Raw genomic sequence first — 16,775 nt, forward strand, 5'->3', positions numbered from 1 at the left:
TCTGGGTCCACATGTCATCTTCACCACCTAATGTCTGAGTGACCTTGGGCAGCTTCCTTAACCTCTCTGAGCTTTAGCTTCCCTCTCTGTACAGCGAGAATCACATGTGAGGAGGACTGGCCCAGTCTTTTATGTACTAGATGGCAGCTGTTAGTCTCATAGAGAATTGGAAGATTCATATCATCTAACCCATCTCTCAAGCAGAAGAGGAAACTGAGGCCTAGAGAGATCTGAATTGCTCAAGGCCACACACCCAGCCCATTACGAGCTGTGACCTTAAGATATCTTGGACCCCAACCCAGATGTCTCTCCACCTCTTCAGTGCTATCTTGCAGTTAAGCATCAGTCTCCCAGCCCAGAGCATGTCCGTCTCTGTTCTCAAAGATGGTGACGTAAGTGGCTGCCGTCAGCATTCCACCTTCTCAGCCTCTCAAGGAAATCAGGGTACTCTTTTATAAAAGGAGGAGGTGAATTTTATCAGCCAAGTCTTCTTGTAACATAACAAGTGTGAGTGGAGATCCATGGACTTTCTGCAGTTTCACTAAGTTCAGATGGCTAGCCTGAACTACAGGCATGTGGGAGAAGGGACACCATCTGGTGTGAATTACTGTGAATTAGTCATCTTGGTTCAAGGAAGGACCTACAGACAAATGTGCCAGGATAATACGAGACCAGCTTTTAGGTATCCTCTTTGGAGAAAGATGTACAGTCATGCACCCATTAGGACGCTTTGGTCAATGATGGACCGCATATATGACAGTGGTCTCATGAGACTAGTACTGTATAGCCTAGGTTTCTAGTAGGCTATACCATCTAGGTTTGTGTAAGTACATTCTATGATGTTCACATAACAACGAAATCACCTAATCAGGCATTTCTCAGAAGGTATCCCCAGAATTAAGTGACACATGACTGTACACTTGGTGAGGAAACCATTCCTGAAGGGAGCAGCATTGGAGTGATTACTGAGGGTTTTAAGGGGTTCATACTGAGGGTTTTAGTCATTCATGCGTTCACAGTGTGTAATCACTAGTGTCTACTCTATGCCAGGGATTAGGGGTAAAGGAGAGAAATTAGACAGTGTCTTTTGAGCCTTAATTGGGGCATCAGGCAGGTCATCACCACAAGGTACAATGAAGTGCTGTGGGAAGGTGATGTTCCAAGGACTAGAGGAACACCAAAGGAAGAAGCACTGAACCTGGGGAGCGTGGAAGAGCTTCATGGAGGTGACATGTGAGCTGAGGCTGGCAGGACAGGAAGGCCTTTGCCAGGTAGAGAAAAGGGCAAGGGCCCTGCTGGTTAGCACACAGGCCAAGCTGCTGTCACAAGAAAACCAAAAACAGGGGCTTAAACAAGGCAGGGTTCATTTCTCTCTCATGGAAGGATAGGTGGGGTAAGCAGTTAAGACTGGGGTGGTAGCTTGGGCCTGGTGTCCATCTTGTTGCCCAGCCCTCCCCAGTTTGAGATTCCTCATCACTATACCTACGCACCCACATTCTACTCTTTGGGAAGAGGGAAAGAAGAAGAGCCTAATCCCCTGAAGGGTGTAACCAGGAAGTTGCATACACAGTTTCTGCTCACAAACCATTGACCAGCACTTTGTCACATGGCCACTCCTGGATGCAAGGAAGGCTGGGAAATGTGGTCTTTAGCAGAGTGGTCATGCTGAAGCTCCAAGTATCATACAAGAAGTAGACAAGAGAGACTGGGGGGAGAGGAGTCAACAGGCAGTCTGCCACACGCAAAGACAAGGCAATAGGAGAAAGCTTGGATGTTTGTAGATTTGCAAGTGGTTTGTGGCGTGACAGGAGTACAGGAGATGACTGAAGAGGAAAGCAGGGTCTTGAGTATCATTCCAAGGGATTTGGAATATATTCTGTATGTACTGGGAGCACTGAAGGGTGTTAAGTGAGGGGCTGGCACAGATGATGACTCAGACACGAGCTAGGGCACTCAAAATGGGAGTGGAGAGGGCACGTGGGCTGAGAAACACTTAGGGCGTGGTGAAGTCATTTTCCCATTATTGAACATGGAAGCAGAGCCCTGGATTCTGAGCTCTGGAATATTCTCTTGGTGAGGGAGAGGGCAGGGGCTGGAGAGCAATAACCATAACCTCTTCTCTCACTTCCTCTCCTCAGACTGTTCTAAGGATTGTGGTGCTTGGGATCTGGGATTACATCGAAAACAAAATAGAGGTAAAGATCAACGTCCACCCCCAAAGCCCAAGCCAGCCATCTTGGAAGCTGGAAAGTGTCGCTGTCCCATCCATTCCAGGGTGGCAACCATCAAAAAAGGCTGTCTCCTTCCCATACTGGACGCAGAAGTCTCTTCGGCTGTGCCTGTTGGGTGGGTGGGGAGGGGCCAACTGAGAAAGTTTCCAGTGAAAGGACGATCTAAAGAAATCTCCTTCAAGTTCTGCAAAATTTAAAAAGTTATTCTTGAATCATTTTGGAAAGCTTTTGAGATGTGTTTTAAAACAAATAAATCTACCCTAAAATGGCCCCATGGTCAGAGAGCTGAGAAGGAAATTGTAAAAGTGCTTCTCAGCCTGGGTTTCTGCTGAGCAAACCCACTGCTCTGCCTCCTGTAAAAGGGGTGGAGATGAGGTGTCGGGGAGGCCTGGCTGTCGCTGGGAGTTTTGTGCACATGGGACAAGGCAAGGTGGTCAGCGTCTGCTGCCCACTCCTTCCTTACCCCCCCATCCACTTGTTAGCCTTTTTTGGCCTAATGCCAGGAGCAGACATAGAGGCCTGGCCCATAGAAGTCTCAGACCAAGGTCAGGCTGGAACAGACAGATGGAAGGTCAGGGCCCAGGGGTGAATCACCTAGGCTGGGCCCCCTCCTCTCTTAGCCCTGCCTCCCTGTGCGGTTAGGGACTTAGCACCGGCACCAGATGGAGATGAGATGTGGGCTTGGGGCTACCCAAGGGGAAAGGGCCTGCCTTCAGCCCCAGATGCCAGTGAGGGATTCAGTGAGGCTGGAGCAGGAACCCTAGGACACAGGATTCAGGCCCCATCCCAAAAAGGACAAGATACTGGAAACAGACGCTTGGAACACCCAAAGGCCATCTGAACAAAAGCTGGAGATGGGCTGAGGTCACTTGGAGGAAAGAGAGTGTTCAGGAGCACATTTAGGAGCGGGGAGACCCCTAAAGACTGAGGAGGGTCAGGAGGGGCAGCCAGTGATGGGGGTCACATTCTGATATGGGGACAGTCCTCCTGGAGAAGTTGTCCAGCACCAGCTGCTTTGCCTGACCTGGTTCCTGGACATTGAAGAAGGTGGCCCAGGGCACTGAAGTCTGCCTCCTCTCACAGGTATTCGATGGGGCTGTGATCATCCTGTCCTTGGCCCCGATGGTGGCATCCACCGTGGCCAATGGGCCCAGGAGCCCCTGGGACGCCATCAGCCTCATCATCATGCTCCGAATCTGGCGGGTAAAGAGGGTGATTGATGGTGAGTGGTCTGAAAGGGGTCAGCAGGGCTGGAAGGGTGGCAGGTGGCTGCTCCAGAAACTGGGGCTATCAACTGAGAGTGGAGAGAAACCAAATGATGCAAGGGATAGGCCAGCCAGCCTCAGGGCTTGGAGGCTGGAGACTACTAGCACAGAGAGAACCCAGCCCATCGCTGCTCATTTGATGTCATATATTCAGGAACCACTCACATGCTGCCCAGACATCACTTGCAAACTCTTGAGTTTAGAGGTCCCTCATATAACTATTTATTATATGCCTGGATCACCAGCCCTTCACCTGAGAGCTTATAGCAGGGCCTGCATGTTGTCAGAAGACCAGCTTTTCACATCCTGGGTGTTTTGATGCACACCTGCTGCTGGCTTCCCAGTGTTTGCAGACTCACCCCTGGCTTCGTCCAGATTACTGGTTAAGGTGTTGCTCCCTGCAAGGTCCATCTCACCTCTGTGTCCACCAAGGACAAGCTGGGTGCCCCCCAAGCCTGTTGACCTACAAACAACCAGAGAATGTTTTTGTGGGAGCTGCTGACCTGGGCTGGTTTTTGGCTTGTGCTCCAGCTTTAGTGCGACACGCTCCCATCTGGGTCTCCATTCCCAGAAAGCGTCTGATCTGCTCTGCTTTATCATGGCCTTTGTTGCCATCAGAGGCAGAAGCCACTCTCCCTGCTGAGCCACTTCATCTAGAGAGCTGTGCCCTGATCTGGATAGCTCATGTATTTCCAGAAGGTGGTAACAGACCAGAGTGCATCCCCCAGAGGAAGGAGGCCTGGGTGGAGAGGAGACTAGAAACGTCATCCCCGAAGAGCAGTGTGGGGAACTGGGGTGGAGTGGCCTAGAGGTCAAGGGCATGGTGAGGGCATTGAAGTCATCTTGGCAAAGAGGGAGGAACTGACTCATTGGGCTCCAGAGGGTGGTCCTTGGACCCCTGAGGACCTGACAAGGAGGCCCACCTCACCTCAGCTGGATTAGGCACAGAGCCACCTGCATGTGGCCTGGTCTGCCTCTCCAGGAGGTGGGCTTCTGCTGGAGTGTGGGCACCCAGAGGCCAGACGGCCACATAGAGGGGCAAGGCATGACAAGGAGGTTATACAGATGATGATTCCCAAGCTTTTTTTTTTTTTTTTTTAATAGCAGCAAAGCCCTTTCTTCTACAAAATTTTATACAGATACCAGTGTTAAAAACAGATTGAAAGTGGGGCTTTTTTGGTTGACTTGGAGTGGAGGGGGCCCAGAGCCCTCCTTCTTGCCCTCCCCCTTCTCCCCCAAAGTGTCTCTAAGGACCTTGTGGGCCTCTGGAGCAGTTTAAAACTACTGGAATAGACTATTAAGACTACAGACTGTATAGTCTTATATATAAGTATATAGTGTATACTATACAGTATATACCATCTAGCATATAGACTCTAGGGTCACTCCAGCCCTGAATTTTGGTTGCAAATGACAGAAATTGTGGCTATGAGAATACCCCAACAGTATGCGCCCAGTGGGTACAAGGCAGGAAGGACGGCCTCTAGGGTCTCTCATCCCCTGGGCTGGGCACCCACCCCCAAATCCCACTCTGTGAACACGGTGGGGTTTAACATCTCGTCAAGGAGCCCCCAACTCAGAATCTTCAAACTGGAATGTGATCAAGTCCAACCTTGGAAGGCCAAAGCTGGGAAGGCTTTGGGAGGTCATCTAGTCCATTCCTCTCATTTGACAGATGGGGAAACTGAGGCCAAGAGGAATGAAGGTCACATAGCAAAGCAGGCTCTGAGCCAGAAGTGGAGCCCAGGACCCTTGACACCCACCAGTGCTCTCTTAGCTAGTCCATCCTTCCCCATCTGCTCAGGACCCTGTTCTTGTCCATGAGAATATCTGCTCCCTTCAGGGCAGGAACACTGCCTTCTGGCTCTTCTCTGCCAGCTGTGGACAGCTGGACACTCTCACACTGATGCATCTTGACAGCTCCTGTTGTGAGCGCTCTTCCCAGCTGTTCCCCCTTTTTCCTGACACATCAGGCATTGCCATGCCCCTGGGAATCTCATGAGAGGATGTGCTGCGTGAACAGATGGGTGTTAATTTGCTACTCTCGCCCTGGGTGTGAACTGGCTTCAACAGAGATCCAAGGAGGCACAGCTGCTTAGGGCAGCCTCTGAGGCCTGGAGACAGGTCTTATGGACATGTGGGCCACACTCAAATTTGGAAACAAACAGAAAAATCCTAATTTCTCTTCTCTTCATGATCCCTGCAATAGCCAGAGAACATCTGGAGGTTGGGAGGCTGTGGGTGGAAAGGGGACTTGGAGAGTAGAGATATGGAGAGTTCTAGAATACAGTGGCAAGAGAGGCATATGACTAAGGTTTCTGAAGAATCCAGAGGGCTGAGTTCTGAGAGGTGTAAGAAGAGTGTGAAGGGCAGAGGCCAAGGTCAGGTCAGGAGTTGATATCGTAACTTCCAAGAACCCGGAGAACTGCCCAAGGGAGAGGTCTCTGGGGCTGCCACTGGCTGGGAGATCATGGGACCCTCCAACCCAGAGTCCAGGCTTTCTCCTCTGGGTCTCAGTGTATGTGTCACTTATAAGTGGGATCATCTGTGAGTAACAGAGACCCAGAATAACAGTGACTTAGACAAAACAGGAGTTTATTTCTCTCACATGAAAGTCTGTAGGTAGGCAGGCCAGGGTTGATATAGTGCTTTCTGCAGTCACAATCCCAGGCTCCTCCTATTTTGTTGCTCTGCTGCACATTGCCTACTTTCCAAAGCTTCTCCATGGTTCAAGATGGCTGCTTCAGTGCCAGCCATCACATCCTCATTTCAGCCAGTAGGAAGAAGGAAGGGAGGAAAAAGATAAGGAGGCAAAAAGAAAGTCCCAGCTGCCTTTTCTTTTTAAACATCTTCATTGAGATATAATTCACACACCATAAAACTCACCCATTTAAAGTGCACAATTCAATAGTTTGTAGTATATTCATTGGGTTGTGCAAACATCACCAAAATCTAAGTTTAGAGGTTTTTCATCACTCCAAAAAGAAACCGCATACCCATTAGCAGTCACTCTCCATTCCCTCCTCAGCCCTAGGCAACCATTAATTTACTTCCTGTCTCTGTAGATTTTCCTCTTCTGGACATTTCATATAAATGGAATCATATGATATGTGATTTGTTGTGTCTGGCTTTTTTCTCTTAGCGTAATGCTTTCAAGGTTGATCCATGTTGTAGCATGTATCCTTTTTTCTTTTTATTTTATTCCTTTATTCCTTTTTATTGTTGAATAGCATTCCATTTGTGGATATGCCACATTTTATTTATCCATTCATCGGTTGATGGACATTTAGGTTCTTTCCACTTTTGACTGCTGTGAACACTCATGTACAGGTTTTTGCATGGACATGTCTCTTCATTTCTCTTAGGTACCTAGGAATGGAATTGCTGGGTCATGTGGTCACTCTTTGTTTAACCATTTAAGGAACTGCCAAACTGTTTTCCAGAGAGATTGCCCCATTTTACATTCCCACCAGCAATGTATGAGGGTTCCAATATTTCCACTTCCCCAACTGCCTTTTAAAAAAAGCTTCTGGAAGCTGCTGCATGAGAGCTCCACTTGCATCTTGTCCAGAATGTGGTCTCATGGCTGCCCATAGCTCTGAAGGAGACTGGAAAATATAGTCCTTATCTCTGGCAGGTGTGTACACAGCCAAAATTAAGAGTCTATCTCTATGGAAAAGGAGGCTAACAGATATCTCGCCTCCATGTGTTAGGGTTCTGGCCCTCTTATACTTTCTGGGTGCTGTTGTGTACCTGGATATCCTCAGTGCCCCCTGACCCCAGATCCTCTGGGAACTGCCTGAACCTGCTGCTGGCTAAAGGCTGGGACCAGCCCCTCCCCAGCCCTAGCCCTGCCACTGCCAAGTTCTTCACAGATCTGTCTCTGTCTTCCAGCTTACGTCCTGCCTGTGAAGGTGGAGATGGAGATGGTCATCCAGCAGTACGAGAAGGCCAAGGTCATCCAAGATGAGCAGCTGGAGAGACTGACGCAGATCTGTCAGGAGCAAGGGGTAAGGCACTGCCTCTTTCAGTTCTGTCCAGGGCCGAGGACACAGGTGGTGCCTAAAGTCACAGGATCCCAGAGCCACAGGGCCCCCCAAGGTCAGGAAGCTCCTCCAGCCCCTTGATGGACACATGGGGAACCTGAGGCCCAGAGAAGGGGAAACACATCTGTGAGGCAGAGCCAACGGGGAGGGGCAGCCGGGGCAGGTGAGGGCCTGTCTGGGAATCCAGAGGCCTGCGCTCAAGGCCCAGCCCCTGCCCCCTCCCTCAGGACTTCAGTGAAGTGGTGCTGCTTCTTTGCCCTCAGTTCTTTCATCTGTAAGATGAGGGGGCTGCTCCCACGTGAGTGGGACAGATAGCCCCTTCTATAGGAATTCACGGGAAGGGGACTGGGGTGCTCAGGAGGTGGGAGGAGAGCAGAGTCCTGCAGCAAGGCTGCAAAACTCTGTAGAAACAGTCTTGAGTGCAGGGAATGTTCTGGTACCGGATGTGCAAGGGGAGGATGCCACACAGTGGACCAGATAGCAAGGTGGTGGGAGTGTGTGTGAGAATGGACGTCCCTCCTGACTCCCGCAGCCCTCACTGTTGGCCTCTACAGGGCACTGGACACTCACTGCCTCAGGACGTGCTTATTTGCTCTTGGGGCTGCTTCTCCCATTGAACTGGATGCTCCCCAAGGGCAGGCCTTGTCCAACTCATGTTTGCCCCAGCCCAGCGCCCCATACATTGTGGGTCTCCTGGCTCCTCAACCTCAACCTCTCATAGCTGGAGGAGGAACTAGAGTGGATGTGAAGTCTGTGAAATGTCACCACAAACTGATCCCTGGAAATGTCCCCATAGGAACACGCGCACAGTGTCTTTAAAATCATCCCCTTGGAATGTCTGTCAGGGCACCATCTACTTCAGGAACATCATGGCCTTTCATTTCAGCACAAAATGCTTAAGAGTGACAAGAGGGGACATCAGGGTACACAGCCCTCAGGAGCACCTTGTCCAAGGGATCTTTGGAGTAGGGCAGTCTCTGGGGGTCCTAAACTGGGAAAACAAATGTTCTAGCCCCTGAGCAGTTGGCATCAGCCTCATTTCTACCCACACATCTGTTCAGCCAGCACCATCAAGTGCCTGCTCTGAGCCTAGCCTGTGCTGGGCACTGAGGATACCATCATGGATGGGATTAGGCCCCTGCCTTCAAGAGGCTTTGGGTGACTCAGGGAGTTTGCCAGGACCATAAGTAGACAGCGGCGGTCTGGTGCAATGCATGCTTCAGCAGGGATGTGTGCTGGGGCTCTGCATGTCTGAGAGGAGCAGGGGGTGGACGGGTTCCAAGAGGTACTGACATTGAGGAGGGCCCCTTGGAGAAGGGTGCCAGGCAGAGGGGAAGGTGAGGCATGAGAGGGGGTGTTGTTCTGGGGGAGCTCAAGGCCATTCCCGCTGTGAGCAGAGGGAGGAAGCAGGAGGATTTGGAGACAGATTTGGGAAGGGCCTGTGTGGCTGACCAGGGAGTTTGGACTTCATCCTGCTGGGAAAGAGGCAGCCTGGAGTGTTAGAAGCCGGGGTGGGGGATCTGGTCAGATTTGAGTTTTTGATGGATCTTTCTGGCTGCCATTGGAGGATGCTGGGAGAGAGCAGGGGTGGAGATGGGAATCCTGGGTGGAGAGGCTGCGGCAACCACTAAGGGGAGAGAGGCTTAGGTTTGGGCAGAGGGAGGTGTAGGGGCACGGGGGAGAGAACAGTTCTGGGTGTCATCCAGGACCCGGCTGGTTCTTGGTCAGGCAGCTCTCCATCTCCTGTCTAGTAGGAAAGCGAATGGCGAACGCTCCGCTCCACTGCACTTACCATGCGAAAGGCACAGACCCAGTGACACATCTGCCCTTCATAAAGTCACAACAAGGTGACCCTATGGCAGGCCTCACATCAGCAGCACATGTGCCACGTGGCCAGGAGAAAACCCTAATGGCAACCCCATTTCCCATGGTTTCCACCGTGACCCCTGACCTGAGCCCCTGGGGAACACACATTCCCGCCGTCCTGGTGCAAATCACCCCCACGTGTGACCTCCTTCCTGGGGGTCTCAGCCGGAGGGAGACTCTCTTGGATTCTGCACGGGAAAGAGCCAATAAATAAAGACAGGTTCCCTCGAGTTAGTGACATCTGGAAAAGAGATGAACAGAAAAAAACGGTTTTAATTTAAAAAACACCTGAAGCCTATCATCTTGGTTAAGGCAGCAAACAGGGCCAGATGAGCTGGGATCCCAGCGGGGCCACCAGGGAGGTGGGAGCGGGCCTGGTCAGAGCAGCCCTCTCTGGCTTCTGCGGAGAAACCAGGAATGCTGCTCTCCCAGAGCTCAGTTATGCCCTCTCTGCAGGCCAGAGCAAGAGACACCCTATTTTCAGCTGTATTTTAAGACCAGGTTTGAGACTTGACTGAGCAACATATACCCTTAATGAAATGAGAGTGCCAACTCATGCAGTGTCAGGGATGGCCAGACCCTTTGAGAGAAGAGCACCGGGAATGGTGAAGAATAGACTTTAGGGGCAGACCTGAGTGCAAAGGCAGCTCGGCCACGTACTGGACTCGAGGCTTTTGGCACTGATGGGGCCTCTGTGGGCTTCTGTTTTCCTAATCTGAAAAATGGGGATACTAATAAAATCCTTGAAGGGTGGCTTGAGATTGCTTAGCCTAAAGCCTGGCCCGTGATAAATGCTGACTACATGGGAGCTAACCCTAGCCAGTGCGCCCCCACACCCCCACAAACACCCACTTTACAGATGAGAAAACTGAGCAGTGATGACTTCCCCAAGAGCACACAGCTAATTGAGGGCTTTTAGAGCCAGGAACAGGTCCTGGTGTCCTAACTGTGAACCTGTTCTTTCCCAGGACACCTTGTTTAGAGTCATGTTCTATGTCATTTTTCTACCCATGTCATTTCTCAGCACTCAGTGAAAACACTGAACACACCGGGGTATCTTTAAGCCACAGCCTCGGTGCAGTTCTCTGTCACGGGCAAAGACCCAGCTCCACTCAGCTGACCCAACGGCAGAGTCACTTGCTGCTCTCCACCCTCCACCACCCCCATTCCGGGTCATTCTAGTCATCTTTGTCACAAACTCTTGCTCTCTCTCTTTCTGCTGGAATTCTCAGTTTAATGAAGCAATTTCCAAACTGAATTCATATATGCTACCTAAAAAATTGAAACTTGCCAAAGTTCCAATGAAATGTGTAGAATCTCAGTTTAAATGAAATACCCACTTTGCATTCTCCTTGCTCTCTCCCTGGGATGTATTTGTATAAATATTTGCCAAGACTTCACTCATCTTAGCTCTTTTTTAAAATAAACCATTTTGGGGGGGGGGGACTGGCCCGGTGCCACAGCGGTTAAGTGCATACTTTCCGCTTCTCGGCAGCCCGGGGTTCGGCGGTTCGGATCCCGGGTGCAGACATGGCACCACTTGACAAGCTATGCTGTGGTAGGCGTCCCACATATAATGTGGAGGAAGATGGGCATGGATGTTAGCTCAGGGCCAGTCTTCCTCAGCAAAAAGAGGAGGACTGGCAGCAGTTAGCTCAGGGCTAATCTTCCTCAAAAAAAATAAATAAAATAAAATAAACCGTTTTTTAGAACAGTTTTAGATTTATAGAAAAATTGTGAAGATAACACAGAGTTCCCATACCCTCCGCACCCAACTTCCCCTATTATTAACATCTTACATTAGTATCATGCATTTGTTAGAATTAATGAACCAATATTGATGTTATTATTTTTTTTTAAGATTTTATTTTTTTCCTTTTTCTCCCCAAAGCCCGCCAGTACATAGTTGTGTATTCTTCGTTGTGGGTCCTTCCAGTTGTGGCATGTGGGACGCTGCCTCAGCGTGGTTTGATGAGCAGTGCCATGTCCGCGCCCGGGATTCGAACCAACAAAACACTGAGCCGCCTACAGCGGAGTGCGCGAACTTAACCACTCGGCCACGGGGCCAGCCCCTTGATGTGTTATTATTAAAGTCCATACACTGTTCAGGTTTGCTGTCTCTGTTGCAAGGTCCCATCTGGGACGCCACATTCAGTCATCATGTCTCCTTAGGCTCCTCGTGGCTATAAAAGTTCCTCAGACTTGCCTTGTTTTTGATGACCTTGACAGTTTTGAGGAGTACTGGCAGTTTGTAGGATTCCCTCTATTGGGATTTATCTGATGCTTTTCTCCTGGTTATACTGCATTATGGGTTTTTGGGAGGAAGACCACAGAGGTAAAGTGCCATTCTCATCACGTCATATCAAGGGCACATACATGACTTATCACTGTTTATGTTGACCTTGATCACCTGGCTGAGGTAGTGGTTGTCAGATCTCTCCACTGGAGACTTACTCTTTTTTAATTCATCTTTGGCTTTTTAGCAAGGTTAAATGGCTTCTTACTGGAACCCTGTGGAGAGTCTCAGGTGACATGCTTTGCCAGCTTCTTGCAGGAATATCATGTACATGTCATTTTCTGTGCCACGTGGCAGCTCATTTCTTAGCACAGCCCACACCTAAGATGCCCCAGAACCACCTTAAGTTGCAGATGAAAGATGCCCTTGGAGGGCATCTGGCACAATCCTGGATTTGGCAGATGGGGGTATCGAGGCCCAGAGAAGGGGAGAGGTGTGCCCAACATCACACAGCAGTTAAGAGATTAGGATGGAATCAGGGGTCTCTTATGGCCCATTCCTGTACTTTCCAGGCCTGGACCACACTGGCCTTCTGGTCTTTACAGGGAGACGGGATTCAGTGCTTCCTTCATTCCCATCATCTCTTCTGACCATTGGGCACACCTCATCCTTAACAGATTCCTTCTGGAAAGGGGTGCCTAGAGGAGCCAGTAGGGGAGGAGGACATTCTGTTGGTTGGTCTTACCTTTCCTAAGTCCTGGCTGGCCTTCTGAGGCCTGCTTCCAGACTACTCACTCCTGTGATGGAAGCATATAGCCTCAGACCCTCAAGTCCAACAGTCCTTCACATGGAAGTCCTTTCCCATTCACCTTTGTTTTTCTCTCCATCTGGATCCCAGCCAGAATTTTCTTAGGAGTTAATCTCACTGGTACACAGATGGATTCCAGAAGCAGAATGCTAGTTACTGTCCTTCAGAAAGATGGTGCAAACTTTTTGTTTCTCTCTGTGTACTGGTTGCTTCAGCAATCAATGCTATTTTAGATACAATAGTTAAATCAATGCAATGATATATTCTTCTGACTCATCTTACAAAACCACTTCTGAGGTTCTATGTACATCTGTGCCCAAGATCTTGCTCTAATTCTGAAACATTCTGAAGTCCGCATTGTACCTGCCCTTTGCCTTGTAAACCTTGCAACAGCTTTTGGCCCAAAGTAATATGATCCAACCTGGCTCACGGTTGAAGTTTGTTTCTCTTCTCTGGTGGGTCCTCTGGGAAAGATGGAGGGAAGTTAAGTTCTTCTTCCTCAGCACCATTTACTCTGAGACCATTGGCAAAAGACAGAGGGGTGTGGGGCTCAAACTGGGTAACTTGAGGCCCAGCCTGCAAGGAGGCCAGTGGAACTCTGTGAGCCTCTTAGGGCAGCCTTAGACCTTGGGCAAGGGTCAGTCCCTGAAAGAGGCGTCCTGTGTGGGAGCAGCTGGGAGGGGTGGAGGGCGTCCTCCTACACCGGGAGCTGGCAGACAGGACTGTAACCTCAGCTCCACCAGCAACTAGTTGTCTCCCCCTTAATCCCTAGGCCTCAGGTTCCTCATTGGAAAATGGAGGAAACGAGGTTTACATCACAAGGATGCTATGAGGATCCGATTAAATCAAGTTATATATATATTTATATATAAGTCTGGTCCACTGGAGTCTCTCAGTAAATGTAAAAAAGAGAATAAAAATAATACTAAATCATTTGCATAATAGTAACCATTTACAAATGCACTGTCATGTATTTTAGCTCATTTTGACTTTGATAGCCAAAGTTGGTCAGCTCGATATTATTAATCCCTTTTATAGAAGGAAAGACTGAGGCTGAGGGAGGCTCTTGCCCAGTGCCTCACACTTTGTCATGGAAGGGCTGGGAGTGGAACCCAGGGCTTCAGTGTCCATTTTCTGATGCCACAAATAGGGCATCTCTACAAGTCACTGTTAGGATGAGTAACACAAGCTGCTACATCAAATAAAGCAAAAATCTCAGTGGCTTAACACAGGAAGAGTATTTGTCACTCACACCACAGCCCGCTGCGGGCTGCAGCCGGCAGGCAGGTGAAGGGATACTCCGTTCTAGTCACTCTGGCCTCCTGGCTCCTCCCATTTTGTGGCTTCTTATTCTAAGTCCTTGGAGTTTCTTCCTTACAGCCAGGGGATAAGAAAGGGAGAGTGGAGAATTGTGCACAGAATGTTTTTATTGGCCAGCCCTGCAAGCAGTGACCTCACTTCTTCCCCCATTTCATAGGAGGGACTCAGTTACACAGTCACACCTAAGGCACCAGATGCTGACAAAAGTGGTCTTGTGCACAAGAAAAGTCACCTGCACAGTCACCTTATCCGTGAAACGAGGCCAAGGGGCTCACAGTGTTCCTACCCTTTTTCCCCCTTTTCAATAGCAGAGGCACAATCCCATTTATTAAACCTCACTGGATGAATGCAAGTCTCCCTGGCCTGTTTCCTGAAGAAACAAGATGATAACCTTGACCCCAAGCTGTAGGCATTTCTGGGGGAGGCAGGTGGTGGAGGGAGAGGCAGGACCCCACCGCCCCTCCCCCCACCACCTGTCTCCCCCTCCATCCACTCCTCTGTCTTTCATGTGCAGGGGTCCTGGCCCACTTGTCAGGTGGTGAGGGGCCTGATTGGGAACCTGGGCCCACCTCCCCTGTGTGGGCCTTGCTCTGGATCCCATGACTCCCCGGTGCTCAGCACCCCTGAGGGAATGCCGATGGCTCTGCACAAATTGCTTGCCTTTGAGGCTGAGCCGGCAGCTCAGAGCAGGGCTTCCATGGCCCTGAGAGCCAACAGCCCCTTCTGTCGGGCAGGAACAACAGGAGAGGGGTTCTGCCTTGGCTCTGGGGGTGACACTTGATGGTGGCTCATTCCAGAGAGCCCCTTCTTTTCCTGCAGAGGCCACAAGCCCTCAGCTCCACACAGTAGCCTTTGTTACCTGGGTTATTCAAGATCTCCACTGTGGGAAGTCAAGTGTTTTTTTTTTCCCAACATGGCAGGTGATTTGTAAAACAGCCGATAGCTTTAATGACAAGCCTATTTAGCTGATAAAATTAGCCATCAGAAGAATAACTTATGTTATCCTTTTGCCATAATTTAAATTTATGGTCAACTACCAGCCATCTTTACAGTAGATGGAAAGAGGCCAAGGTTGAATTCAGCTCCACTCTACTCCTAAATCATTAGTTTGCAACTGTCTCCTGATTTTTATTGTTACCAACAATGGTGAAACTAATGGAAATAAACATTGGATGCCATCCCAATAACAGATGGGTTTGAAGGCAGGGCAAGCTGTGCAGACAACACTAATAGGATGGAAGAAAATTACTGCTATTGCATTAGATACCATCAAGCTTCTGGCCAAAGTGTGCATTGATCAGGCCAAGGCCATGTCAATTGTACTCCACAAACCAGACCATTAAAGGCAGAGATGCCTGGGTGTGCCCGCCTTGCCGCCCCAGGGGGTCCGCCCCACCTGGGCATGCATTAAAAACCCAGCCCAATGGAAGGGGCCTGACTCACTCCAGTAATGCACCAGGGCTTCCCTATGGATCCCAGCTTATCTGGGTAGGTTATCTGATTAGAAATACTTAGCTAATGATGTGCATTAAGTAGGGCTGTGCCTGCATTTTCATTCTTCCCAAGTCACAGAACGATCTTTTTTTTTCCCCCCACTGGGCCGGTTTGCCACTAGAAAATTTGCTTCATTTTCTCTTCAAAGCCACCCTACCCTTTCCCTCCCAGAGGCCCAGTCCCAATGAGCCCTGAAGAGCCTTGGTACTATGGGTGTTTCTCCTTATCTGTTTTTAGCAGTTTGACTACGGGGTGTCTAGATGCAGGGTTTTTGTATTTATCCTGCTTAGGACTCTGAGTTTCTTGAATTTGTGGGCTGATGTTTTCATTAGATTTAGAAACTTCTTGGCCATGATTTCTTTCTTTATTGCTTCCGTCCCAACCTTTCATTCTTCTCCTTCTAGAGCTCTAATTGCATATGTTAGACCTTTTGATCATGTCTCACACCCTATTCTGTTCCCTCTTTCTCTCTCTTTTTCTGGCCATAAGTTTTGATGTTTTTCTATAGACGTATCCTCAAATTCAAAATCCCTATCTTATATAATTTCCAGTCTGCTGTTAAGCCCATCTAACTGAGTACTCAATTTCAAATATTGTATATTAAGGTTCTAAAAGTTTCATTTGATTCCCTTTATAGGTTCTATTTCTCCACTGAAATGCTACATCCACTCTGTCCATCCTTTCTTTCCCCTACTTCCTTTAACATATTAATCATAGTTGTTCTGAAGTCCTTGTCTATTAACTCAAATATTTACATAGATCAGCTACTATGAAAATTCTAAGCAGCTTCTTAACTGCTTTATGTCTTGATAACTGATCACTTTTTCTTGCTTATTTGCATGAATAGTAATTCTTATTGAGTGTTACACATTGTTGATGCTGCATTTTACAGGTTCTGGATTATGTTATCTTTCTCTAAAGAGCCGTCCCTCTGGGAATGGGGCATTTTAGCAGGGAGCAAGGGATGGCCCTCAAGACAGCATCAAGAGTTAACTGGCACTTGTACCTTATTCCCTCCCAGGTAGGGTCCCAGAGCCAGTACAGAGCTTGTCATAGACTCAGAATTCAGCGAGTCCATTTGCCTTATTGAACACACAGTGAAACCAAGGCCCAAAGAGGAAAAGAGACTTACCCAAAGTCAGAGTGAGGGAACAGTGATGGGCTAAGAGCTCAGGCTCCTGCCCCCAACCCTTGCTTCTTTTCCATGTAGGGGCCTCCTGCTCTTTCCTGGCCCCTGCTACCATCAAGCTCCCCTGCATACTGTTTGAGCTGAGTCCCTTCCATCTCGCCCATAAGACTGCAAGTTCCCTGACGCAAGCTCTGTGGGGCTGGAAGCCAGAGGCATGGATTCTGGACCCAACTTTGCTTCTGATGTACCAAGTGGTCCTAAGCTTTCATCCACTTTATCCCCCAGCACAGAAGCCTCCTTTCCACCTTACGGCCTCAGTTTGCCCATCTGACTAATGAGGCCCTGATATCCTAGCACCCCTTGACAACCCTTCAGACAAC

General features: G+C 49.2%; 1 protein-coding gene across 3 annotated transcripts in view; it reads left to right on the forward strand.

Moving 5' to 3' along the window:
* Positions 1-16,775, forward strand: part of LOC124233151 (transmembrane protein 266) — a 129,065-nt gene that overhangs the window by 92,478 nt on the left and 19,812 nt on the right. For 2 of the 3 annotated variants that reach the window (XM_046650292.1, XM_046650293.1), the window contains exons 6-8: positions 2,139-2,195; positions 3,315-3,453; positions 7,391-7,506. In XM_046650292.1, coding sequence (XP_046506248.1) covers positions 2,139-2,195; positions 3,315-3,453; positions 7,391-7,506 — 312 coding nt within the window. The remainder of the gene's footprint in view (positions 1-2,138; positions 2,196-3,314; positions 3,454-7,390; positions 7,507-16,775) is intronic. The other variant, XM_046650294.1, reaches the window with a different exon arrangement.

Source organism: Equus quagga, unplaced genomic scaffold, assembly GCF_021613505.1.
Source record: "Equus quagga isolate Etosha38 unplaced genomic scaffold, UCLA_HA_Equagga_1.0 154_RagTag, whole genome shotgun sequence".
Classification (NCBI taxonomy): domain Eukaryota; kingdom Metazoa; phylum Chordata; class Mammalia; order Perissodactyla; family Equidae; genus Equus; species Equus quagga.